Source organism: Podarcis filfolensis, assembly GCF_964270895.1.
Source record: "Podarcis filfolensis genome assembly, chromosome: 3".
NCBI lineage: Eukaryota > Metazoa > Chordata > Lepidosauria > Squamata > Lacertidae > Podarcis > Podarcis filfolensis.
The window spans coordinates 2,379,957-2,407,489 of NC_139606.1; the positions used below are offsets into that span (position 1 = coordinate 2,379,957).

The 27,533-nt window shown below is 43.0% G+C and overlaps 1 protein-coding gene across 1 annotated transcript; it reads right to left on the reverse strand.

Moving 5' to 3' along the window:
* Positions 1 to 1,237: 1,237 nt before the first annotated feature.
* CDC5L (cell division cycle 5 like) lies at positions 1,238 to 27,200 on the reverse strand. The gene is made up of 16 exons (XM_083606446.1): positions 27,048 to 27,200; positions 25,534 to 25,637; positions 23,682 to 23,843; positions 22,564 to 22,691; positions 21,445 to 21,544; positions 20,213 to 20,431; positions 18,495 to 18,639; positions 17,748 to 17,936; positions 15,418 to 15,566; positions 14,975 to 15,137; positions 14,011 to 14,175; positions 13,837 to 13,917; positions 13,115 to 13,360; positions 10,550 to 10,747; positions 2,280 to 2,492; positions 1,238 to 1,813 (listed from the first exon to the last, which is right to left on the reverse strand). Exons 1-16 carry the CDS (start codon positions 27,090 to 27,092, stop codon positions 1,709 to 1,711), a joined length of 2,412 nt encoding a protein of 803 aa, XP_083462572.1. The 5' UTR covers positions 27,093 to 27,200; the 3' UTR covers positions 1,238 to 1,708.
* Positions 27,201 to 27,533: the final 333 nt, after the last annotated feature.

Sequence of the window (27,533 nt, forward strand, 5' to 3'; positions counted from 1 at the left end):
TCCTTTGAGGAATTCTTTAGTAATTTGAATACATCAGAATTTCTGTTTTAACCTGCAGACATTAAAGTGATCTAATGAGGCAGGTGCTGTCTAAGCTGATATATTGAAAACCTTGTGACTTAAACTAGAGAGATTTCTACCAGAGCCCAAGCCTGGCAAAGCTGTACGCTTTAAAAACCAGAGGCTTGGCAGGAGGGGAGAAGAGAAAGGAATATCCTTGTACTCAATGCTTGGATAAATCGGATGCAGGTGATCCTCTTCCATCAGCCATTGTTCACTGCTGACTGAGAAACCTGCTGGAATGTATTATGAGCCACCTAATTTCAGTTATCTGCAAATTTAACCATTAAAAAAGTAGCATTCCAAATTGCTAACAGCAAAATGTAAGTTTGCTAGGTAGCACTCATTGTTCATTAATATTGTTAAGGCCACTTTACAAACGCATAACGATGTTCCCTTAACCGCCAAGATGCTACTCTCATCTATTCATGTATTTCATGTTCGTGTAAATGGAGATAAGTTGGTAGCACCCACACCGGGTCTCCCGCAGAAACAAAGCCTCCTGTATCTATGGTATTTCTCTGGTGCCCCAAGGAGGGTTGACTTCCCGATTGGTTAGGTCTCCTCTAACCACACTCAAAACATTTTTCCTGAATCTCTAAAAGATAATGACTACTGACCCCAATTAAAAGGAGACTTGTGGCATGACTGACATAAAATGTGAGACAAGATTGGCAGAATCTTTCTGGAAGTTTTCCTGAGCAAGCAGTGGAGTGTGGTGAATTTTTTTGTAGGGGAACCATTAGGGCCAGAGTTTGCAAGGGTGATTTGTTTTCGTGGGGGACGACGTTGCACGTGTGATGTTGCGACGTCACGCGTGTAAGCATTGAGACTTCCTCCCTAAGCCAGGCAGAAACTTCCCAGGCTTTGGGAAGATGGAAGGAAGGAAGATTTAGGGGACTAGCCTAAACCCCCAGTCCACTCACCACACGTCACAGGGAGCAAGGCTCCTTGGAATGGATGGGAGCTGCAGTAAGCAATGTGATACTTTTGTGCTGCACACTTTCCTTTCATGGTACGAAGGGCTTGTGCAGGAACGCTTCCCAGTGAATTCTTCCCTTTGCCATCTTTGGAACTGACTATTTTTCACCTTGCCAGTGTTTTTGGTTTTCAGGGCACATTCTTTACATAAATAAATATTGTGTTACAGGGAAATAATTTCAGATTCCATTCAAGCTACTGGACACAAACACAGTTTAATACATTGCTTTACACCCCAAATTCACAGTACATAGCCGCTGGCACACAGATGAAAGTGTTTGGTTCTTGTGGATCGTAGCAATGGTAAAATAACAATTTAGCAAATGATGTGATTTAAAAGAATCTGCTGGTTTTTCCATTTAATATCAGAATATCAGTTTGTAAAGGGTCAAAAATGTGGATGTGATCAGCAAAGATCATCACATAACCAATCCTAGATGCTGGAATTTCTACCCTGGACAGCACCCCTTAGTGCGTGTCAATTATCCTCTCTGTATATGTTTCAATTCACCTCTCCCTCATAAGATGCATGGCCTTCAGTCTTACGTAAAACACAAAATGGATTTGGGACCCAATTTGCTTATGTTTGATTTGAGACATAGGAGGCAAAACCTATCTATTGCATTTGAGAAATGTTACAAAACATGGCTTAAGCAAGATGTGTGACTTAATATTTCGACTGAAAAGCTTCCTTGTCCAGCATGAACTCTGCAAATCTCTGCTGAAGTTCTTTCTCTCGTTCCTGTTGCCGCTGAACATCTTCCTTTAGACACTGCAACAATAAAAATGGTCAGCTGATAAAAAGGCACCAGAAGTAGCAGAATGCAAATTATTATACGAGCAGGGAGTCTCAGATGATGCAACACAAGCACACATCCCATACTGTACACATAGGAGCCTTTTCCCATGATGTACCTGCACATTTATGTTAGAGAAGCTCATGCAACTCTGTGGATAGGATCAACTGTTGAAAAAGAAAAAGAAAAAGAAAAAGAAAAAGAAAAAGAAAAAGAAAAAGAAAAAGAAAAAGGAAGACTCCTGATGACATGGTGATAAGCAACACAAAATCATCTAAATAAAATGGACTAAAGTAATATACTATTTTTTTAATGCTGATTTTCTACTCTACTTTTTTTTTAATTAATGGACGCAGCAACCTCTAATAAAATTACATGACTTAACACAACTTTTGCCACCTTCCTTCTTTCTAGATGGCCAACAGAATTTCATGACTTTACCTCTAATCTCCTAGGAATAGCAGCATCTTCATGTTTCTTTAATTCCTCGAATGTGCGCAATTCAAGATGAGCTTGTTCAATTTGATCCCACAAGTCATTTAATTGCTTTATGAGCCCCATCGCTCGAGACTGATAACCACCAAGCAATATCTTCAGTTTTTTCTCCATCTTGGCAGCCCTCTTAGCTTCTGTAGTCATGTGACCTCTGTTAATCTATTGAAGAAATACAGCCTGCATATTATTCACGGAGCAAAACTGTGCTAACAGTTACATTTCTGAAATGTATTCTGTCATGAGCTGTGGAGCTGTAATTCAGGAACAGAAGAAATGTTACACTATAAAACATTTTGCCTCCAGTACAAGAAAGTATAAACAAAGACTTTTCTGTTACAGTGGAGCAGAGGTCAGCAACCTTTTTCAGCAGTGGGCTGGTCCACCGTCCCTCAGACCATGTGGTGGGCTGGACTATATTTTTTGGGGGGGGGAAATATGAACAAATTCCTATGCCCCACAAATAACCCAGAGATGCATTTTTAATAAAAGAACAAATTCTACTTATGTTAAAACACCAGGCAGACCCCACAAATAACCCAGAGATGCATTTTAAATAAAAGGGCACATTCTACTCATGTAAAAACACACTGATTCCCAGACCGCCTGCGGGCCGGATTTAGGTGGTGACTGGGCCGCATCCGGCCCCTGGGCCTTAGGTTGCCTACCCCTGCACTGGTGGATCTGTTAGGGAGATAGGTTTGGATTTAAGGAGTTTGGATGTAAGGCTCTCAGGAGTTTGAGAAGTGACACACAACAGATAGCAGAGGCACAAAGCAACAGCAAGGGGATAAAAGAACACAACACTGGATGGGTAGCGTTAGAGTAGCTGAAAACCATAAAGACAAAAAGGAAATGCTAGATACTTCATTCAGGGAGCTGAAGTTCCCTCAACACAGAATGGTTGCTACTTGGAAGTCTGCTTGAAATTGCATCCACATGTCACTGCTTCACACAGCAAGCAATTAGCATACAGTTGCTTGCCAAATGGGTGGGATGCTCCCCTACGGTCTTCTGAATACTGCTGCAAAAGAAGCCCTTTTAATGCCACCAGTTGATCAAACATGATCAAATACGGACCAGGAGAGGTATAGAATTCAGCATCTTTATTAAAATGGCACATGGACTTGCTTCTTTTTAAAGGCTATTTTTATGGGAAAGCATTGTGCAAAACATATCAAGTAATTGATAAAAATTAAGTATTTCAGAAATTAAATAACATTTGGATATTAAAATATTATGGTAAACCACAGTTAGAAGAGTATATTTAATATTTCCTTTTTTACTCTTCATTGGAGCAGCACATTGCAACTAATATACCACCAATTTTTTGACAGTACAGTACATTTTCCACTATGCTATTTTTTCAGATTTTGTAAAATTTAAAAATATATTGTTTCAAAAAATTAGTGTCATCATGAATGAATACAATTCAAAACAAACTGGGCAACTGGAATGGATACAATACCAGAGAAATCTAAAATCTAAAGTTAAATTAACTTTTTCAGATCACTCGCTCTAAGAAGGACATTTTCTTACATATACAACTCTTCAGGCATGCTTAATTAGTATTTTAACAGTTTTGCTGTGGGCCTAAATTTTGTTTCATAAAATCTGAATAATGTAAGCAAAGTGTATGCGACTATGTTGCCATCTCTCAAAATATTTACAAGTATTTCAATAAGAAAAATCTCCAAGTAAATCTTTGAATTTGTCTAATTATCACATTTATAATTGCTAAACCATTGAATATAACTTTTTAACCATTTACTTTTTAAATTTATGAATATTTCAGTTCAACTACTTTTGGCTGTTAGAAAAACTGTTGAGGTATTTACACAGCCTGTATTAACATAGTAGCTTTGTTTAATGAGTATGTCAGATAAGGGCAGTGGAAAAATTTCCAGTTCTGGAACACTCACATCACTTAACTGCTGAATCCTCCTTGCTAATTATAATTTGACCACTTTAAACTGGTCGATTAAAGGGAGTAAAGTAGCTTTACTCCCTGATCACTGTAAACACCTTTTTCCACTGGAAACATTGGAAATCTTGGGGAATGCCTAAAAGAACCTCTCCTGCAAAATATGCAGTATGAGGAATTTTTATTTAAGACAATCTACAGCCTTAGGAAATGATAATCACACCGCTGAATTGAAGCTGGAAGGGACCTCGAGAGGTAGTCTAATGCATTCTTCTCCAGACACAGGAAATTTACAACTGAAGCCAGGGAGCATCGTGGATAAAGTGATGCAGGCATTCCCCTGTTCCTGGTTTGGCAGCCATAGTCATTTCCACAATGAGATAGAAAGGGAAATCAGATTAGAAGATATTCAGAGTTCCTCTAGGGACCACGAACAACTGGGAGAGGCCTACCAGCTGTCCACAGGCCTTGTGTGTGCAACCTGCCCTACAAAAACACTTTCGTATTTATCTGACTGGTCAAGCCGTATTTATGATTATAAACTGCAGCAATTTAAATAGAGCTTTTCATTTAAACAGTGGACAAAATATGAACAAAATTGAGTAGTTCAGCGCAAGACATGTTTACCAACTTCTTATTCCATTTAGATACCCAGCACCTCCAGGGAATTTCTGCACACTAAAGGAATCAGAGAATTGGAAGGGACACTGGAAGGTGCAAATGCATTTGCAAAAAGGTGTTGTACAACACTGAACTGCCTGCAAACTTTAAAACATCTGAAAATAATAAATACTTCCAAGTGTGAGAGGAATAAGCAAGCGGAAACTGAAATATGGTATCAAGGTTTTACTCCCTGTGATCAGTCATTTCCTCCTCCTGTCTGAGATAAGGTGAGGCTCTTCCCTGAAACAGAACCTTTGCGATTCTTTCAAAAACATACCAGTAAAACCTTCCCTAGAGAGATGGGAAGCATTCAAATTTTTACACTCTCACACACAGAAGCCATGTCTCTCTATATTACAGTCCTACATTGATGCCACACAGTAGTTTTGCCTTTTGCTCCTCAACTGCCTCTGTCTAGGTAGTTGCCTTGGTGCAGCCTTGCAATGGCCTGGGGCCACCAAGGGACCACCAAGCAGGTTGCCTGGGAGAGCAAGCTGCTTTTTTGTGTTAGTGTAGACAGGTACAAGCCAAAAGCTATTTACTGACTAGGGCAATATTCAATACTGAGATGCTCTCCTGCCTTGGTGTTAAAATGAGGAGAGGGTAAAGGGAAGCAACACTTTACAGGAAATAGGTGGCGATTTCCACAACGGGAAAGGTTAGAGAAAAGCAGGGATGGTACAACACTGAGGCAGAAAGGGACAAGAAAAATAACAGCAGAACTTTGAGTAGTGAGAAGGGAGAGTAGTTGTTCAAAAATAGTTTTAGCAAGAAATAGAAGAGAGAGGTACAACATAGAAGTCATAAAAAATGAGAGGCACAAATACAAGATGGGTGACACCTGGCTTGAGAGCAGCACATGTGAAAAGGATCTAGGAGTCTTGGTTGACCACAAACTTGACATGAGCCAACAGTGTGACGCGGCAGCTAAAAAAGCCAATGCAATTCTGGGCTGCATCAATAGGAGTATAGCATCTAGATCAAGCGAAGTAATAGTGCCACTGTATTCTGCTCTGGTCAGACCTCACCGGGAGTACTGTGTCCAGTTCTGGGCACCACAGTTCAAGAAGGACACTGACAAACTGGAACGTGTCCAGAGGAGGGCAACCAAAATGGTCAAAGGCCTGGAAACGATGCCTTATGAGGAACGGCTAAGGGAGCTGGGCATGTTTAGCCTGGAGAAGAGGAGGTTAAGGGGTGATATGATAGCCATGTTCAAATATATAAAAGGATGTCACATAGAGGAGGGAGAAAGGTTGTTTTCTGCTGCTCCAGAGAAGCGGACACGGAGCAATGGATCCAAACTACAAGAAAGAAGATTCCACCTAAACATTAGGAAGAACTTCCTGACAGTAAGAGCTGTTCGACAGTGGAATTTGCTGCCAAGGAGTGTGGTGGAGTCTCCTTCTTTGGAGGTCTTTAAGCAGAGGCTTGACAACCATATGTCAGGAGTGCTCTGATGGTGTTTCCTGCTTGGCAGGGGGTTGGACTCGATGGCCCTTGTGGTTTCTTCCAACTCTATGATTCTATGATTCTAAGTCAAGGTCTAAAAGCTTACATGGGCACAATGGAGCCTTTCCTACTTCCCTCCTTGCATGGGATGCAAAAGGGAAGCTCCAGGAAGCTAACATGGGGGGTGTGGGAGGGAACTGGCGAGCTGGTCCCAATACTTCATTTATAATGTTCTATTCGAAAATGTACTCTGAGACATTACTGCCTTTTGCTTACGAAGTGAATACTAATAGTTCCTTCTCTCTTCACTACTAAAGCCCTATCAAATCTAACCTATGCATGCTGTACTTATCCAAGCAGCAATATATTTCAAAGTGCATGGAATGGAGAAGTGACTGCATTTGGAATATTAAATGTAACTGATTCAATTTGTCTGGCATTATAGATGCATGTTTTGAATATTTATAAGGTAAAGCATGCAACTGGTATGATAAAACCCATCATAATAAAAATAAAAATATTTGGACACGGTCAATCAGCAGTATTGAATTTCTCTTGTAATGTTTATAGAAAGACTGAATTCTAAGTTCTAAAACGGAAGAAAACAACATTTTCAAAGGACCTCCTCCTGACTGTAAGAAAAACGTTTTCAACCAATTTGCAGTATTCTAAAGTCAACCTTTCGATAAACGAGCGAATGAGTTGTATCCAGCAAAATCACCCCTTGCGCGCAAGAGGCACCCCCCTGAACCCCCTCTGCTTCAGAGAGCTGGAAAAACCTCCAGAAACTGAGGGGGGCTCACGAGGGGAGGAGAGGGAAGGAAAGTTGCATTGTGCAAGTGGAAGTCGTTGCATGCAAGGGACAACTTTGTTGGATACAATCAAATGTCTTGAATAGCTTACATCTGAAATAAGGGCAGAATAATAAATAGGTAATTTAATAATAATAATAATTTATTTATTTATTTATACCCCACCCACCTGGCTGGGTTTCCCCACTCTGGACTGCTCCCAACAGATTAAAAACACAAGAAAACATCAAACATTAAAAGCTTCCCTAAACAGAACTGCCTTCGATTGTATTCTAAAAGTGAGATACTTGTTTATTTCCTTCACCTCTGATGGGAGGGCGTTCCACAGGGCGGGACCCACTACCGAGAAGGCCCTCTGCCTGGTTCCCTGTAACCGCACTTCTCGCAGAGGGAACCGCCAGAAGGCCCTTGGAGCTGGACCTGTGTCCGGGTTGAATGATAGGGGTGGAGATGCTCCTTCAGGTATACTGGACTGAGGCCGTTTAGGGCTTTAAAGGTCAGCAATAACACTTTGAATTGTGCTCATAAACGTACTGGGAGCCAATGTAGGTCTTACAGGACCAGTGTTATACGATCTCGGCAGCCACTCCCAGTCACCAGTCTAGCTGCCGCATTCTGGATTAATTGTAGCTTCCGGGTCACCTTCAAAGGTAGCCCCACATAGAGTGTGTTGCAGTAGTCCAAGCGGGAGATAACTAGAGCATGCACCACTCTGGCGAGACAATTCACAGGCGGGTAGTCTCAGTCTGCATACCAGATGGAGCTGGTAGGCAGCTGCCCTGGGCAGAGAAATGACCTGCGCCTCCATGGACAGCTGTGAGTCCAGAATGACTCCCAGGCTGCACACCTGCTCCTTCAGGGGTACACTTGCCCCATTCAGGACCAGGGAGTCCCCCACACCCACCCACACCCTGTCCCCCAAAAACAGTACTTCTGCTCTTGTCAGGATTCAACCTCCACCATCCATCCTCCAACCACCTCCAGACACTCACACAGGACCTTCACTGCCTTCAATGGTTCAGATTTGAAAGAGAGGTAGAGCTGAGTATCATCTGCATACTAATGAACACCCAGCCCAAACCCCCTAATGATCTCTCCCAGCAGCTTCATACAGATATTAAAAAGCACGGGGGAGAGGACAGAACCCGGAGGCACCCCACAAGTGAGAGCCCAGGGGTCTGAACACTCATCCCCCACTACCACTTTCTGGACACAGCCCAGGAGGAAGGAGTGGAACCACTGTGCTCCCAGCTCCTCTAGACGGTCCAGAAGGATGTTATGGTCGATGGTATCAAAGACTGCTGAGAGATCCAGCAGATCTAGGAAACAGCTTTCACCTTTGTCCCTAGCCCGTCGGAGATCATCGACCAGCGTGGCCAAGGCACTTTCAGTTCCATGATGAGGCCTGGATCCTGACTGGAAGGGATCCAAATGGTCCGCCTCCTCCAGGCATGCCTGGAATTGTTCAGCAACCACCCGCTCAATCACCTTGCCCAAGAATGGAAGATTTGAGACTGGGCAATAGTTGGCCATATTGGCCAGGTCCAAAGATTCTTTTTTAACAAGCGGTTTAATAACCGCTTCTTTCAGCAGGTCTGGGAAGGCTCCCTCACAGAGGGAAGCATTCAGCACCCCGCAGAGTCCATTGCCAGCCCTTCCCGGCTCGCTTTTATGAGCCAGGATGGGCAAGGATCAAGGAGACAGATGGTTGGTTTCACTAGTCCAAGCAGCCTTGGAGGTAACAGACTAGAAATGGTCCCAAGCAACTTGACTAGACAGGACTCTAGCACTCTCCCGCCCCGGCCCTGCTCCCACGGTGGAGAATCCAGGCTTTCCCAGCATTGCATCCAACATTGCATCCAAATTCTCCTAAACAGTGAGAGAACTGGTGCTAGGGCTGCAGGGAGAAGTATGAATCTACTACTATTAATTACATTTAAGGTCTCCTTTTTCTTTAAAGGCATGTACACACAAACAAGCAGCCTCCACCCCGAGCTGAACTCAACCGTATGTCTTTGGAAATGGAAAAAAATAAGTAAAATTGTATAATGTGCATTTCTCATCACTCCAAGAATGATCTCACACAGCTTACATTTAAACTTTAATAGGTAGCCTTCTCTGGACTTCAGCATGAAATGCAGTATTTATTTTAGCAATTTCATACACACACACAACCTTTTTTTGATGGGTCTTTTGTGACATTGGCCAAATAGTGAATCCAGCTAAGATTATGGAATTTCCTCCCCAAATCCATATAATAGGCACTGCAAACAGTCATATAAACAGAACAGTTTTGTCTTTTTAAAACAGAAAAAACACCATTTTAATCAGTCTTTTAATTGGTGGGGCTGCACAGCAAGAGTATTTAAGGTACTATATCATTCCACTCAATAAAAATATTGAGCTGAAGAGTAAATAGGAAAGCGACTGAGAGTTCATCTTTCCATGTCACCAGAAGTATTCCACAGAGCAATGGTGCCTTCTGCTGGCCAAGTTCATTCTAAGACAGAACTAGGCTCCTTGGCCAGGAAAATGAGCCAGCTCTTGTGCAGGAGTTGCCTTTCTTTTCTATTCTACACACAGCACTCATACCCAAGGATGGGTCAATCAGGCCATCCTTTACGTTCCCCAAACATTCAGCTCCACATATCTGCCCAACAGTTCCCTTGCCTTTTGGGGAGAAACTGATGTAGCAAAGATGATCACCATGTAAAGTGTGAAGTAACTTTTGAGATGGCACTAGTGCAGATAGTAAGCTTGTGCGACACAATGTATTGCACAGGGCTTGTAGGAATCCCCTTCTTGTACTGTACACTTGAATATATAAATATTTTACGTTAACATTGTGTTGCTCTGCCCAACTTTAAACTGACAAAATATTTTTGAAGTGTATGCTGTCAATTTACATTCAACTTCCAGCTCCTCAGCACCCAAACACAGAAGCCAGATTTGCCAAAACAGATATGAAACACTGGAATCCATTCACTGCATCCCCTAACCACGAAGCTTAGGCAGAAAGAACAACTACTACTTTCTTCCAGCTATCAGGAGGGCAAGTTGAGGCCCACCTCTAGTCACAAAACTGAACCACAGGATGAGCATAATGCTGGAGTGTATCAGGATACATTAGCATGACCAAGAAGCACCACTTCCTGTTTTTGGATTCAACTTGATTTATCCAGTATATGAATGATGCCAATTAAGGCCATGTGTCACTAGACGTTTTTCTTTTAAAAAATATTTTTTCAGTTCTATAGAATTCCATTGAAATAGCAGTGCCCGCTTCCAAATTAGGGCTAAAACACAAGACAGGACACACGGCATAATGTCAGATTAAGCCTGTTTCTCAAAAGGAAATGTATACCAACCTCAAGTCTCTTCTCTAGGGATTCAATTCTGTCTTTCTTACTGGCCAAGTTAGCTCGTGTGTAGCGATTCTGCCCAGGAAGGAACAACACCTGGCTGTAACATTCTTCCCACACCTGATTATAAGCTTCACTTGAAAGCTCTCCGTGCCCCATTCCTTGCTTCACCACTTCCATTTCTTGGGCCAGGAGTTCTTCAGCCTGTTTGAAATGAGGGATTAGTTACAACTTCACCTTTCTTGCTGTTCTTGAACTATATATATATAACAATTTACAGGGCAAACTTCTCCATTTGAAGAAAAGCATTTTCTGTTGTTTGTGTCAACACACCTTACACAGTCACATAAAAAACATAAATCATCAGTGGCACTTTTCCCAGTTTTCACATTGCATTTGCTGTACAGAATACAGTGGTACCTTGGTTCTCAAACACCTTGGTACTCAAATGCTGAAAACCTGGAAGTGTTCCGGTTGTTGAACTTTTTTCGGAAGCCGAACGTCCGATGCGGCTGTCGGCTATTGTTTCCGGGCCACCTGCACCAATCAGAAGCTGCGCCTTGGTTTTTGAACATTTCGGAAGTCAAACGGACTTCCGGAATGGATTAAGTTTGGCACTTTTGTTTTTGAGGCTTTTTCAGTTCATTTGTTTTTGTGACTGTGTGGAACCCAGTTCAGCTACTGATTGATTATGTGACTGTGGAAATGGATAAAAGCCCCCCATCCAAACAATGACTATCATCAGTGCAGGTAAGAAAAACATATTTTTATTTTTATCATCTACAATACTTACTTATTTTATACTATAGTACATTGTTGCTTTCGTTTTACGGATCAATGGTTTCGTTAGATAGTAAAATTCATGTTAAATTGCTGTTTTAGGGGTTGTTTTTAAAAGTCTGGAACGGATCAATCCGTTTTGCATTACTTTCTATGGGAAAGCGCACTTTGGTTTTGGAATTCTTTGGTTTTGGAACAGACTTCCGGAACAGATTAAGTTTGAGAACCAAGGTACCACTGTATACAAAATGAGTATAGACACAACACCCCTTCTAATTCATTTTGTTGTTTAAGTAAGCAGTCCATGTGTGTATTCATAAAGACACTTCCCACATAACAGCACCAACCTATGTGATTCTGGTCTTAGAACTGGTTCATAGAATTGTAAAGTTGGAAGGGACCTCAAGGGTCATCTAGTCCAAACTGATTCAAAACATTTTGGAATCGTGGGCCAATGTGAGGAAGATGAAAGAATGTTCCGCAGAACTCTGTTCAACTTCAAGCATTTGTTCTGTAGAACTTACATTATTTTATACTCAGAGTAGGGAGTAAAGAGTTCATAATCATTGTGGATCTACACTACAAGGCAATTACATAAAGCCACCTTAAATCCAGATTGTGGAATTTTATGTGTAGGTATTCTGGGAACATATTCTAAGATATGCACTATTCATTTAGGGTGCCAGTTATTTCTGTAAAGCCTCACCCCAGTAAGGTAGGAATGCACTCAGGCCCTCGGACGCAACAAACATGGTCTTGTCACTGCAGATTGCAGGGAAAGATCAGTAATGATGGATACAGCTACATTTTGGGCAGCTTGTCTGTCACTACCAATCTTCTCCCCCATTTTTAGCTGTGTTAAATGTAAATGTGAATTAATTATGGAGAACTCAAACTGTAACTACCAGGCTAAATATCAGGTGCTTGTGATTTACTGGGTCTTGGGCAGAGAGGTGTAACATCAGATGCACCACACCACATAGTTTTTTAGTTCCCTCTTTTCTAATAAAGAGAAATAGAGAGATTGGAGGGAAAGTGAGAACATGTTTAGACAGAGTCAGCATAGCACAGTGGCTGAAATGTTGGACTAGGATCGAGGAGACTTGACCATGAAGCTCACTGAGTGACCTTGGACCAATCACTTGCTCTTTGCCTAACTAAAATGAAAGATGAAAAGAACCATGTACACTGCTTGGAGGAAGAGTGGGATGTAAGTATGATCAACACACACATACACACCACAAATTTATATTGGTTCTATATCATTTGAACTGTAACTGCTTATCCCCTAAACCTCTGGGAATTGTAGCTTTGTGCCTGTGCTAAGAATTCTCTGTTAGAGATCTCTACCCCCAGACACACAACTACTGTTCTCAAGGTTCCTTAGAAAAAATATCTGAAGCATGGACTTTCCCCAAGAAAGGAAGAGGCACACATATGCTAAAAAAAACCCTAAAATGTGATCCCATTTTTCAAGTTGGAATTATAGTGGGCCCTGGGTTTAAAAAGACTGGTAATGATTGCTGTAAACCACCAGAATATAGTTCATAAATTTCATCTAAAAAGATTCTAATTGCCATTCAGTGATGTCCTATCGCAAATCTGGGTGTTAAGCAGAGAGAGGCTTACTGAAACACCATCAGTACTCCCAAAGCACTCCCAAAAGCAAGTTTTAGAAATTTTCCAATCAGCTTAAGAAATAATAGAATTAGAAAGTTTAAACCTTGCAAAATGTAGTACTATGGTAGGCAGAGAGCATAAACAATGCAGAGAAATAGGAGATACATATACCTTTTTGATGTCTTCCTTTGAGTATTTCTCATAAGGATTGTGTTCAAGATAAGATAGGTGTTCTGTGCTACCGGGTCCAAACCCTGGGACTTTCCCCTTTTTGCCTCCTGGGAGTTCTCCATAAGGGTGATGCACAAGGTCAAAATGAAGCATGGTAATCATCTCTTTCTTAATCAGCTCTTCACTCTTCTGCAAATCTGTTAGAGGTGGCTCCACATTTAAGGGTCTCAGGATTGTTTCATTTACCTAATCCAAAAAAAAACCAAAAAGCCAGCCTTTTAAGAACTGCTGCTAGTCTTGTAACACTACATATGTGATAATCAACTGTTGCATTACATCAAGAGGTGCTCTAGAGTGCCAAGACACACATTAAATCCACAGAATTTGACAAAATCAGAAAATAATGTTCTATTGTCTTTATTAATTTCATTTAGCATTGTAACAGCTTGGCCAGCAACCGGCTTTCCGGAATGGCTATTCTGAAAAGGAAGTGAGGGGTGGTGGACCAGTGCCCTGACCTACAATTCCTACTGGCCAGCAAATCCGCGTGTCTTAAATGGCATTTCCCCCACTTCTTAGGGGACAGACTTGGCTCCAGACCTCCCGTTGCTAATACTGATACTGCAGCTTACAAATATTTATTATTCACCATTTTACTGATAGCATTCCCTCCGCTCAGCTTTAAACTTATTTCATCTTCTTCAGAATTAGGAACAACTTACTTCAGAGGGTCTTGGCAAATCTTTCTGAACTGCTTTGTGCATCCGCTTTAGTGCCTTTATACGCTCCATTTCTCGAATACTCTAGAAAGAGATTTAAGACATGAATTAGGTGAAGTTCATGGGAGAAGGACACAGTATGTTACACTGCTTTATAAATCTAATAATTCATTCTACCTGCTTGCGAGCGTCTGCATCAGCTGCATCCTCTATATATGTATCATCTGCATTATGATCTTCGAGTTCCTTTTCCGCATTTTCAGGTAGGACAATCTCAAAGTCATTCTTTGGAGCAGGAAGACCCATCAGTCCTAGACGCAAATTTTCACGGGATTCTCTTTCCTGTTGAATGTTAAAGTAATTTAATGCACTAAATGTTCACTTTCCTAAAAACAGCAATAAAGCAAGCAGTCATTTTATTTTTAAGCCTGCCTGGTGATTTCAACTACTTATGGACCAGCTTTGTGTCCTTCCTTTCACACTGGGCTCAGAGTTATGAAATGACTCAATTCTCAAAAGCAATGAAAGGTCTTGACAGGCAATCGTCAACAAGTCACTTTGGGATTTGAGGGCGATCACTGTTATTGCTCCCGTCTATTTCTGTGACCATAGTGGCTGCAATCACAGAACTTGAGCTGCTGCCCAAATGATGTCTACAAACGTGTGCACCCACAAAAAGCCACAACTTCTTGCCTTGATGTGATCAAGTGCTTATTCTTAACTCCAAATGCACTTCCTTAAATTAGAGAATACTTATATAATCTACTCTGTAAAACTGAGCTGAGGAATTTGTTCTCCCACCTCCACCCCCCAGGAATGTTGTCAACTCCCAAAGTAGCTTGGTGGTGGTGGGGATTTAAGATTGGGAAAATGGGTGCAAAGGAAAAGAAACAGTTAAAATGTATCCCCTTTGCTTGTCACTACTCTAATCAAAACTAGAGCACCCATGCTTTAATAAAATTTATTTTTAAAAAACCAGGAAATCTAGTCAAATTATGTTTGTAAAGATTCCAATGAATTCCTATTTGTTTTTGGAAGACATGATGGTGGTGGGTGGATCCATCATCATTTCTGAGAGCCCCCACCTGTGAAATGCAATGGATAAAATTGTGGAAGTGAACATAATTTCCCATTTACTTACCATATGTTTTGTATAGGATGGATCACTGTAATCTGCCATTCCCTCCTCAGGATTAATATTTAGTTTATCACGCAAGGGAGTTCTCCCTGGAGTCACACCTACTACCGGCTTAGGAGTCATTCCACTATGAGGAGTCAGCCCTTCAGCTCCATGGGAAGGTGTCCTAGAAAAAAATTATTTGCTCCAATATGAGTGCGGTAGCACAATTTTTGTGCTCATCTTTAACTGTTTAAAGACTACCAGCCTACAAGTCCCTGTTTTGGATTTGGAATTTATAGTCAGCAATTCATCATGGAGAGGAACCTGGGAAATCTGGTGTCCAATACAAACACAAACACACACACACACACACACACACACACACACACACACACCCTTATTAAGGTAAAAGAAAGCTCAAATGTATCTTTGCCCTTCCCCAACAGCTCAAGTAGATGACTTACCTGAAGGGTGTGGAAAGCACTGTATTTGGCGTCTGAACAACTTGCCTCTGAGGTGTTACTCCAGTGAAGTCACTCTCATGGAGAGGGGTATTCAGACCACCTTTCAAGGGGGTATCAACATTTGTAAGAGCCATCAAATTCTGGGCTTCCTGCATAAGAAGATAGATGATAGATAGATAGATAGATAGATAGATAGATAGATAGATAGATAGATAGATGATAGATAGATAGATAGAATCATTTTCCAAACTAAAATTCTATAAATATATATATATCAACTAGGGGCTGCACTCCTGCTTGCTCCACTTGCTGCCCCTGCCATTCCCTGAAGCCCCCTGCCATTCCCTGAAGCCCCCTGCCATTCCCTGAAGCCCCCTGCCATTCCCTGAAGCCCCCTGCCACTCCCTGAAGCCCCCTGCCACTCCCTGAAGCCCCCTGCCACTCCCTGAAGCCCCCTGCCATTCCCTGAAGCCCCCTGCCATTCCCTGAAGCCCCCTGCCATTCCCTGAAGCCCCCTGCCACTCCCTGAAGCCCCCTGCCACTCCCTGAAGCCCCCTGCCACTCCCTGAAGCCCCCTGCCACTCCCTGAAGCCCCCTGCCACTCCCTGAAGCCCCCTGCCATTCCCTGAAGCCCCCTGCCACTCCCTGAAGCCCCCTGCCATTCCCTGAAGCCCCCTGCCACTCCCTGAAGCCCCCTGCCACTCCCTGAAGCCCCCTGCCATTCCCTGAAGCCCCCTGCCATTCCCTGAAGCCCCCTGCCATTCCCTGAAGCCCCCTGCCACTCCCTGAAGCCCCCTGCCACTCCCTGAAGCCCCCTGCCACTCCCTGAAGCCCCCTGCCACTCCCTGAAGCCCCCTGCCATTCCCTGAAGCCCCCTGCCACTCCCTGAAGCCCCCTGCCACTCCCTGAAGCCCCCTGCCACTCCCTGAAGCCCCCTGCCATTCCCTGAAGCCCCCTGCCATTCCCTGAAGCCCCCTGCCATTCCCTGAAGCCCCCTGCCACTCCCTGAAGCCCCCTGCCACTCCCTGAAGCCCCCTGCCACTCCCTGAAGCCCCCTGCCACTCCCTGAAGCCCCCTGCCACTCCCTGAAGCCCCCTGCCATTCCCTGAAGCCCCCTGCCACTCCCTGAAGCCCCCTGCCACTCCCTGAAGCCCCCTGCCACTCCCTGAAGCCCCCTGCCACTCCCTGAAGCCCCCTGCCACTCCCTGAAGCCCCCTGCCACTCCCTGAAGCTTCCCCTTGCCACTCCATGAAACCACTAAGCTCACTTTTCACCTTCCCAACCCATTTCCAAAGTTATTTCTCTCTTCTATTCTACAACCATGCTTTGCACTCATGTTCACCTTTGCTCCATGCCTCCTCCCTGCATCCTTTTGCACAGCACTCTTATAAACAAACCACTCCTGAATCTTTCTCTTCCAATACGTTTTCCTTCATCCTCACATTACTGAAATCTCAGCTGTTGTTTAAAAGAGCCACTTTCCCCCTTCGTTCTCACTATACTAAAAACTTCTCCCATTCCTCAGCTACCTTACAAGAGCGATAAACAAGGCAAAGCCCTCAAATACTTCATACCTGCTTTGTTCAATCTTCTGCTGTTGTTTTACACTGCCCCTTTCCCCCTGTCTCCCTCTCATGCCATAGACACCCGTGTTGTGCGATCTGCCTTCTATTTTGCTCCCCTCCCCCATGACTTCATGCAAACACAGGATGGTGATGAGGCACTGCAAATGCTCTAAATGTGCAATGACAGCCTTAAATTTTTATGTATATAGAAAGATATCCCAATGTCAAAAGATACTACCTATTGCTGGGTAGGAGGAAAAATAAACCACTTTTTTCCTTCTGCAACTACCCACAAACCACCAATACCAATCCAATGAGTCAAGGTGCAATTTTCAAAAAGGAACCAAATGTTGCTCAAATATCAACTAACAAAATTGGATGAAAAGTTAGTATTTTGCTTCTTTGAAGTCAAGAATACCAATTCCATTTAGTCATATTGAATACCTAGCATAATTGACTGATAAAAATGTCTTCCACTGACATCCTGGGCTTTGTTCCTCTTGCAGGTAGGAGAAAGGATGGCTTGTTCAGGTTGAAACAAAAGTCTATCTTTGAGCTTCATCTGCCATCCAGTCTTCCTGCTATGCAGCCACCCACAAGCTATGTTCCAAGCAAGAGTTGGCAGCTCCCCATTCCCAACAAGCCATGCAACACAATGGAGCAGAGGTGGAAGATTGATTACTTACTTCACTTAACTACAAATAAAATACGAAGCTGCAAAGGATACCAGTGCAATGTTAAAATGAAACTATATTTAGGCTTTACCTGTAGGATCCTGTCCTGTGCTGCTGGCGTTTTAGGTGTTCTAAGAGCAATGCTATTGTTGGTAACATTGTATTCTGACAGGAGTGTGCTGGATGCAGAGTTTGTGATTCCAGATTCCTCTGCTGTCTGACGTGCAATCTCACTTGCTTGGCCAACTTTAACTACTTCTTCAAGTTCTGTATCTGAAATCTTAAGAAGAGGAGAGAAATCCATACATTGCAATATGACAGGATTCCTAATAAACTGAGAAACACCCAACAATGAAAAGTTGTCTTAACATCAGAAACGCTAGCTGTTAAAATAGTGCCAGAGGGACTGCCCTTAGTCAATATACCAACAGGAAAAAGGCAGTTGCTTCAACTGGTTAAGCCTACATCATTTCCCCTCCAACTTAACTGGGGAAAGTGGTGCAACCTTTGCTAGTTTTGCAGTGCTAAAAGCATTTCCTGCAATACGATGTGTCTGGCACAATGAAATCGTGCTAAAAAGGATGGGGCTTCCAAGAAGAATATGCAAATGAATGGATATAAAGCTACCCTGAGAGACTCTCGCACTGCAAATCTGGGATATGAAAAGGGGGCTAAAAAGTGGGAGTCCATGGGCAACATGCATCGGGAGGGGGGGGATGCAGATTATACGTGCACATTTGAGCCTTAATTTCTGAAAAGCCTCATGATTTGGGCACATCACATGCGTCTGCAGTGACTTAAACAAATCACAAGGCGGTGATAGGAACAAGCAACTTACCTGAGGAGCTGGAAGCACCAGCTTGCTTCTTTTTTTTGTGAATTCTGACACACCACTAGTCTGAAGAATTGCTGAAGGTAAATCAGACTCTTTTTTCCGTTTCAGCTGTTGCCTATCTTTCTTTCGCTCTCTTCCTTCCTTTTCCCTGTTAAAACAGAAGTGCCTCAATTAAGTACCAATGATTGATAATTCAATAAATAATTCAGAAAGGCATGGGGTGCTTTATCTATTGCAACAGCACAAGTGGGGGTTTTTTAAGTCACATCAGATTGACAGATGAATAAAGTTTTGTTGTTATTTGTAAGACAACTGTATTAATTTGAAGAGAAAAGTGGCATCAGGGTGGTGAATAACAAAATAAAAACTTTTAGAATCAATAAAGATCCATCATTAAAATGGCTGGTTTCTCAAGAAGATTTTAAACAACTTGAAAAGCTTGTTGGCATAAAATGCCTTCAGGACACCTGAAAGCCAAAGTGAGGGTGCCTGCTGAAAGTGATCCACAGGATGACACCGATAACATTACATGCCAGACTTGTGGCTGAGGCCAGTTGGGCCTCTGAAGCACAGAAAACAACCAGTACTTGTAGCATTTTATTGTCTCTGAAGTTTATTGTAGTATGCTTTTATTACGTTTTTATTCCTTTCTATTGTACAGCACCTTGATAAATTATTTCATAAGGTGTCTAATAAAGGGCAATATCCTGTTAGCTATACTCAAGGTAGACACATTGAATTCCATTGAATGAAGTTACAAACGTGCACTGATTTCAATGGCTCTACCGTCTACTCCCAAGTTTAACTCAGCAGGATATCAGACATGACAAAAAAAATTACTGGTGTATCTGTCCAATAATGCTTAATTTATTGATTAAATCTGGTCTTTCATAATTATCCTTACCATTTATCCTAAAGACCTCTATCATGTCATTCTTGCAAGCCTTAAAAATACAGTTATGATGTTAATCAGATTCCTTCTGTGAGGTTTTAGGATTAGGTGTCAAGGCTATGTCACCTTACTTATTTAAAATTAAATCTTACTTCTTCTTTTTAACAACAGAGACTCCAGTAACACCAATATTGTCTCAAATCAATATAGTTAATGGTCCAACAGCCATCACAAATAGGACTGCAGATAGAGGACCTCTAGGAATCTTTAGATGGTAAAAAGGAGATGACATATGCCCATCAGTTAAAGAAACATGACTTTTTGCTGTACCACTCTCAGAGATGAGCAGATCTGTGTGAATTATACACTAATGCCTCTGTTTAGCACCAATAATTCTGTGCTACATTTAAAATATTCTCATTGCAAGATTTGGATTTTGTTGCATGACAACAATTCCTAAATTAAAGGGAAAATGGGAGCAGAGCAATCAAAAAGTTAGGAACAGAACAATATTACTGTCCAAGCCACCAAAGTGTCTTCCTTGACCAGCTCCAACTTAAGTTTTCAAACAGCCAACAGAGAAAAGCTACATATTTTAATGATTTTCATTCCACAAAAACAATAGTAAGAAACTTGGGTTACCTTTTAAAAAAGCTAAGACATTCAAATGCTAAGTCTTGTAAGAATTCACAAAAAGTAAAGATAAGCAACAGTACACAAATGGATGGAATGTGTCATAGCACATACTGTTGGCAACATTATACAAGACTTTGCTTTGTACCCCTTTTGCCCCATTTAAACATAACTTTTCAGTCAAGAACCAACTTACGATCTGAGCTCCCCATCCAAGTCTTGCTGCCTTAACTTCCTAAAATCTGCATCCAGGGCCTGGTAGTTTTCTTCTGATGTGTCATAAAAACCTGCAGCAGGTTTCTTCTCAAATGGGATTTCTGCATTGTAGTCTACTCCCCTTTTCTTCTTTCTTTTCTTCTGGATCTCAATCCCTGCAGCTCGAAGTTCTCTCCTCTTCTGGAGGGCAGCAAGGCGCCTGCAAAGGTGTGACAGATTAACACAAATCTGAACAGCTGTTATTAGCTTTGAAAAATAGGCCACTTCTAGAGGAAGCATTAACTGTGGTTTACTGTGTAAAATGTTTGCAGTTTATACTGAAAATTAGTTCCACACGAGTATTCCTTTATGCTATACACAGCACAAGACATCAGTTTTGAGTCATGAGATCAAAGTCTCAAAAGGCTTTAACACAAAGTTTCAAGGATCTGCTTGATTTTACTTCTGCTGCTGCCAGATTGCAGAGCGGGGGCGGAGGAAGAGAATAATCTTTCTTGAACTCCAAATCTGTCAATTTAACAAATCATCCTGAGTTTCTGGACTTCTCATAAAGAATGCCTGAAAATTCAGAAATTATTAAGAAAGGTGCATGGTTTGCAAGCAATTAAAACAGCTTGCTGTTTATTTCTTACATCTGAATCCAAATCTTACACTTCAGGCTTTTATCCTCGCAACTCTGCAAGACTGGTCAGATTGAGAAATATTTACTTGCACCAAACCATACCTTGAGCTTCATCGCCAATGCTGAACTGAACCTGGATTTCACCCATCAAAGCTCAGCATTTGAGCTGCTTAAAGTTTATTATTTATAGTCATTTTAATACTTAGAACAGGTAAAACTAGCAGCACCAATAAAACCTGGTGACTTGGGTCATTAATAAAAGGGGAGAGGAAAATAGGTGGGAAACACAGGAGCACTGCATTGAGATTCGAGATCCCATCTCAATCTTAGCCCAATATTTATTTATTTATTTTCCCAACATTAGACTCCAACAGATAGAAAACAAACCATGTGCCAAGCATGACTGTTCTCATCTTAGGGAGAGATGCAGAATCTGACAGTGTTTGTGCAAATCAATTAGGGGTTGCAAGGAGCAGAATTAACCATTCTACTGCCATCTTATGACAAGATAGCTATTCCATCCCTTGGACAAGCGTCCTGCCTCGACTGGAGCTCTGCCAATTAACAGTTTTAGCTGAGTCAAGTAATACCTAGCTTCTTCCAGCTGCTTCTCTCTTGCTTTCCTTTTGGCTTTCTTTCCCTGAGTGTTCGCCAACCGAGCTCTAGCTTCAGAAAGCATCTCGAGTTCATCTGCAAAAGGAATGTACACAGTTCACACACTCTCATTTACACCTTGCTCTATGAAATAGGTAAGAATGAAATGCTTCTCAGAAGTGGGAATCCCAGGTCACTTCTGCCTTTTCTGAATGTGTTCAAAACATGATTAGGCCAACAGGAGCTCTATTGCTATCTCTTGTATGAATACAAGAAAAAAAAATATTCTATTTCTATAGGTTTTTAAAAAGTGCAATCAACAAGTTTCTTCCTATATTACTGAGGTTTCAATCTATGCACACATACTGTTAAAACGATGGACCATGTCCACCAATAGTTTGTATATTATGACTTTTTCTTTAACATGATAGCAATAAAATTTATTTCTTCCTATCAAACTGGAGTCACTTCAAAGTTAATTAATTAATTTCCAGGCAGAACTTTAAGGGGGATCCTTTGGAAAAACCTCCAGCCTGAAGACCTAATCCAGTCTGCAATACCTCTTTACATGCCCCTCAGCACTCTCTTTACAACTTGCCCTTTATCACTTGGCCATGCCCTTTTCCCAAGTTCCACTCTGCAGTGAACTAGCCATGCAGACAAATATCTCTTCCTGTAAGGCCACTTTACTTCATTCCCCAAGAAGCGGAAATGAAACAAATGGTTGGCTTGCTACGTTTAATCTCTGAAAAGGAATGCTTTCTCAGCACAGACGAGTGATCTGGCCATGCAGGAGTGATGTTTTAGATCTCTGTGCAGCTTTAGTCTGTGAGCTAGAAAAGGGGAACTCTTTTTCTTTGCAAAGATGAAACACAAGCCAAGCTCTATTCATGTGTACATGGTGTGTCTGTGTTTGTGAGAGACAAATAATGTGATGTATGCTAACAGAATTCTGTGCTTGGGGGAAGATTCTTCAGCCTTGCAATAGCTGACTGAAACCATAAAACAATTGATAGGCTAATGAAGGAAAGTCACAAAAGGAAAGAATTGTGCTATATAATGAACGTGTCAAAGGATGGAGTGGGGACAAATTCATAAAACTGTTTCAAGCATACCCTCATCCATATCAATAGGGTCTGGTCTGGCTGGCTTGGTTTCTGGGTTTGGGTCAATTTCTCCGGGTTTAAGTTTTCTAGGATCATCAGCAGTTTCTTCCTCATTGTCTCTTTGAGCAGCCTTATCCCTGAAAATATAACATGTAGAACAAGTGCAAAAATATGAAGCAAATATATACCAATATAAGACATTGAATGGACTTAAGTTGTCCATATCTACTGATATCAGTGGCTCTCCTCTCAGTATGACTTAGTTGGATACAAACCAAAGACAATACAACCAACCCAAAAAAATCAGGAGCTGTCAACATGGTGCCCACCAGTACTTCCTACGGCACAACCGAAAAGCCTCAGTAAACATCCCCTCAAAAATCCAGAATACAGTTCCTGCTCACCCACCCACTCCTACATTGAGTACAACCTCCTTAAACATGTTCACATTTCATGGATGCCAGGACTGAACACCCATCTGTTCTGAACAGAAGAGAGGTGCAAAGAGTTTGTGAGTGTGCAGGTGACTGATACAGTCACTTCCTTACTTCATTGATGGGACAGGCATTTTGTGATGCTCTATCTTTTTCTGCTTTTTAAGAGATGGCAGCAATAGGTCATGCCCCACAGCTGTCATTTTGAATTTGCTGCCCATATTTGTGTTTGCTGCTGTACACAGAATGGAAGATGGCAGGATCCCCAAGGACGTGCTCCACGGGGAGCTGGCTTCCAGTACCAGGCCCGCTAACAGACCAAAGAGGTCTGCAAACATGACATGAAGGCTGGCTACATTAACCCCATCATATGGGAATCCCTTGCAGATTATCATTGTCTGGAGACAGAAAGTCAAGTCATGCATATGGTGCATCTGCAGCAGCACAACAGGACACCTTCATCTGCCCCTGCTGCAACAAAACATGTCTCTCCTGTATCGGTCTCTACAGCCACAGAAAGGGCTGTAACCCTCTAACGGGTTGACTTCACCCCCAAAGGTACACTCCTCAATTGTCTCTGGATGCAAACAACTCTTAAACAACTAAAAGCTTTCTTCTGAAATCCTGAGTTAGTTCTGTAACTAGGTCTCTCAATATCAAAAACTAACTTCATTAGAGAGCAGAATTACTCACAGGAGAAATTCATAGTGTTCCAAGCACTGGGCAGCTGTTCTCCCAATAATTGGTGCGATTGTCCTCCACTGGGTTGGCATAAGTTTGGCCAAATGCAACAACTTCTCCTCTTCTTCTCGTGACCATTCTGTTTTCTTGATACTTGGGTCCAGCCACTCATACCTTGTTCAAAATAATAAAAATGAGATTTTTTTCAAGATACTGTTAACACGATCAAACACCTATAAATTAGCTCTACAGAGGATTTCACATAGCCTTTCTTGAATCTGCTATAGTATATAGATACATAAAGAAAATGAAAATAGTCCCAATTTTGCCAACTTTATTTCTCATAATTACTGCATCTATAAAGGTAGTATATAGGCTACTTTCAAAATATGAACTGTAATCTACACTGAAAAACTAACATGGCCCAGGCCAATTAAAAAATGCCCTAAGCCAGAGTTTCCAACCTTTTTAAGTCCACGGCTCCCTTAACCAACTACCCGTATTTTTCTGCTCCATAAGACGCACCTGACCATAAGACCTAGTTTTTAGAGGAGGAAAACAAGAAGAAAAAAATTCTGCACAGAGCATGTAAGCGGCTCTCACTTTTCTTGCTTTAAAGCAAGCAAAGCGAGAGCCGCTTACATGGCTTCTGTCCCGCTTTGCGCAGCTCTCACTTTGCTTGCCCATCCCTCCTCCCGCCTCGTTGTAAAGCACGGCGATGCCAGAGCAAGAAGAGGAGGGGGAGACACCAGGACAGGTGCTTAGCTTGCTTTCCAGTGAGGCGAGAGGAGGGGCAGACGGGAGCCATGGCTCCGGCTGCAGAGGCATCCCTCAGCTCGCGACTGCAACAGCAGCCGAGGGATCCCTCTGCCGTGCAGCGCATTCGCTCCATAAGACGCACAGACATTTCCCCTTACTTTTTAGGAGGAAAAAAGTGCCTCTTATGGAGCAAAAAATATGGTACATTCTTTCGGCGGCACCCCTGTGGGGCTCAGGAGTCCAGTTATGTCACCCCTTGCCTGCAGACCTGGCAGCCTCACACACTTTTTCGAACACCCTCCCTAGTGGAGTGTTACCTCAGCATCCTTTTCTCTCCCCTCTCCTTGAGAGTCCTCTGGGCAGCTGCTGTCCCTGGCTTTGAGTTGCTGCCCCACCACCCAAAAGAGAGGTGCCTCCCAGTGGCACCATTCGCCTGCAGAGCTTATTGCCAGGGCTGCTGCAATAAACAGCTGTTCCAGCCTTTGGGAGGCAGAGAAGCAAGAGGGCATCAGAGGAGGGAGGGACGGAAAGAGGGACAGAGGCCACTGTTGCCCACAGGACCCCTGACCATCATTCAAGGCACCCCAGGGTGCCATGGCACAATGGCTGAAAATCACTGACCGAAGCAGTCATATATCAGTTGATATTACAAAATTAGGATACTTGTGCTTACTCTCCCCCAAACTATAATATGAGCTGGAAAGTTCCACTTGAAATTTGTTTGATAATGTAGCTGAACTCTGTAAGCTCCATCTTACAAAATACACAACTTTAAAAAGCCACTCTTGTAAGAAGAATATCAAAGAATGTAAGCAGCTAAATGTAAAGCGTGAATCAGTATTAATGCAGGAAAATTTATCTCACTTGGATTTCACTTAGCCTCTGGATATATTTGTGTGGTCCTTCTCTGCACAGAAACAATTACTGTACACAAATTTTCTTATTTTGATTGAAGAATTAGGATGTCTGTGGAGTATTGTGCAGGAATTTCTGACACAGACAATATGTAGTCCCCACTTCACCTGCCTTGACTTGATAAACTCTGATGAAGTTTCCCAATAACAACGTATCAAAATTCCCCCATAGGTTATTTTCTGGTACCTACCATCTGGCTTTGCACTGCTTTGCTGATTTTCTGTGTAATAAAGAGGCAATACGAGACCATTGGTTTTTGCCATATTTCATTACAGCTGCTTTAAGAATTTCATCCTTAAAACGAAGAGAGAATAAAAATGTATTAGTCATTACAACAATACCCTATGCAAAAAAAGGCAAGGCAAGGCAAGGCAAGCTTTTTTCATCCCAACAATGATGCTAAAAGACTGCATCCCAGGGGAGAAACCTTTACTGCTGCTACTAGAGTAGGCACACCTCACTCAGGCTGAGGAAGAGAATTCCATCACAACGCTGCACAAACAGCTAAAGATAAGATAAACTCCAGTATTTGGGGGGGTTTATTGAAGACTAATGACAGTGTGTCCAGGAACTGCACACATGGTTTTAGTATGTCAAAGCCTGCAAAACTGACTAAAGCATAGGAAGTTGTGTTTTAAATGTCCCCTGAGTGCCATAGCCTGCTTACTATGACTACAACCACAAGCAGAAGGTTCATGCACTTATCTGTGCCTACAAATACGGGGCTTGTTTAGGATGTTGTTGTTTAGTCGTCTTAGTCGTGTTCGACTCTCTGTGACTCCATGAACCAAAGCATGCCTTGGAAACTCTCTCTTTCTTCTCAGAGCTTCTCCTTTTTTATGTCCATGGAATTTTCTTGGCAAAGTACTGGAGTGGCTTGCCAGTTCCTTCTCCATGTTTAGGATGTACACACACTGTTTCTCCCCAGCTAGAGGACTTCATGTAACAGCTTCTCATTCTGGATATGGAGAGGTTTAAAAGACAATAGTGCCACCCTGTATATCAGATATGGGAACCTTTGGCTCCCCAGATGTTGAACTGCAACTGCCGTCAGCTGCAACAAGCCTGATCACCAGCCAGGGGTGATGGGAGTTGCAGTTCAGCAACATCTGAAAAGCCAAACGTTCACTATACCTGTCACATGCCTTAAAAGCTGATCCCCAGCCATCCCCACCCAGTTCTTTCTACCTTTTGACAGAGACATTTTAAACTGCTACCAAGCACTCCAGGACCCCAGGGTGAAGGGCAGGCATCCAAACGAAACAATGGAAAGCAAAATCCAACAAAGGGAAAGTCTTGCCCGCAAAGCCCATATAGAAACTTTTCATTCTGGGGCGCTAAGTTCCAGCGGGAGGAGGGGCGTGCCAGCTCCTACGCATCGGGAGGATTCGCAGAAAAAGTAGGTGGGAGGCTGCTACAGACACTAACATGGATTATTATTTATTGGTCGGATCAGACTGTGCCTCTTGCAACCTTTGCACTGCATTCTTTTTTGAAAATGTTATTTTTTGAAACGTTTCCTAGGCGCCATCGCCTCCTACGCAGAGACAGACAGACGGACGGAGAGCGCGCGGCTGGTGCGCAGGCGCCGTAGCCCGCTTGGCGCAGGCGCACTGCCCTCCACCCGCACGCCTCCGAGGGGCCTCCGGAGAGCGAAGGGGCGGCGGCGGGGGGGGGCGAGGCGGGGGGAGCTGCGCCACCTACCTCCGTGTTTCGCCACACGCCCCCCTTGATCATGATCCGCGGCATCTTGGCGGCAGGAGGGGAAAGGGCAGCCGGCGGCGAGGAAGAGGCGCGTCGGGTCGCGGCGCGAGGCGGGTGCAGGAGGGCACTGCGCAGGCGCAGCCTTCGACTAGCGGAACGCCGCCTGTGAGCGGGATCGAGCTCCCGCTTCTGGTTGGAGGAGGAGGAGGAAGGAGGCGGGGCTCTCTCGGGTTTCCGGCGGCGCTTGCGGAGGGGCGTTCCTTCACCGGGGTGGGGTGCGCGCATGCGCCTTTGAAGCCGCTCCGCTCTGGAGGCCGGAAGCTTCCGGGTTCCTTGAAAGCTTTTCCCAAAACGGAAGTGAGAGTTTCCCGTAGAGCGACTTCCGGGATTTCGGGGTCGGATTCTGTTTAGGATCTTCCTCTCCAGGGACCGGGGGATTCCGCCCCCCCGTCAGGTGCCGGGGAGATAAACGACTGCACGACTTGG

Coding starts and splice junctions, on each gene's coding strand:
- CDC5L (XM_083606446.1), bottom strand. CDS start 27,092: ATGCCGCGGATCATGATCAAGGGGGGCGTGTGGCGAAACACGGAG. Junction 22,692..23,681: donor GAACACTATGAATTTCTCCT/GTGAGTAATTCT, acceptor TTATATTTTCAG/GGATAAGGCTGCTCAAAGAG. Junction 13,918..14,010: donor ATGCAGACGCTCGCAAGCAG/GTAGAATGAATT, acceptor ATCTCTTTCTAG/AGTATTCGAGAAATGGAGCG.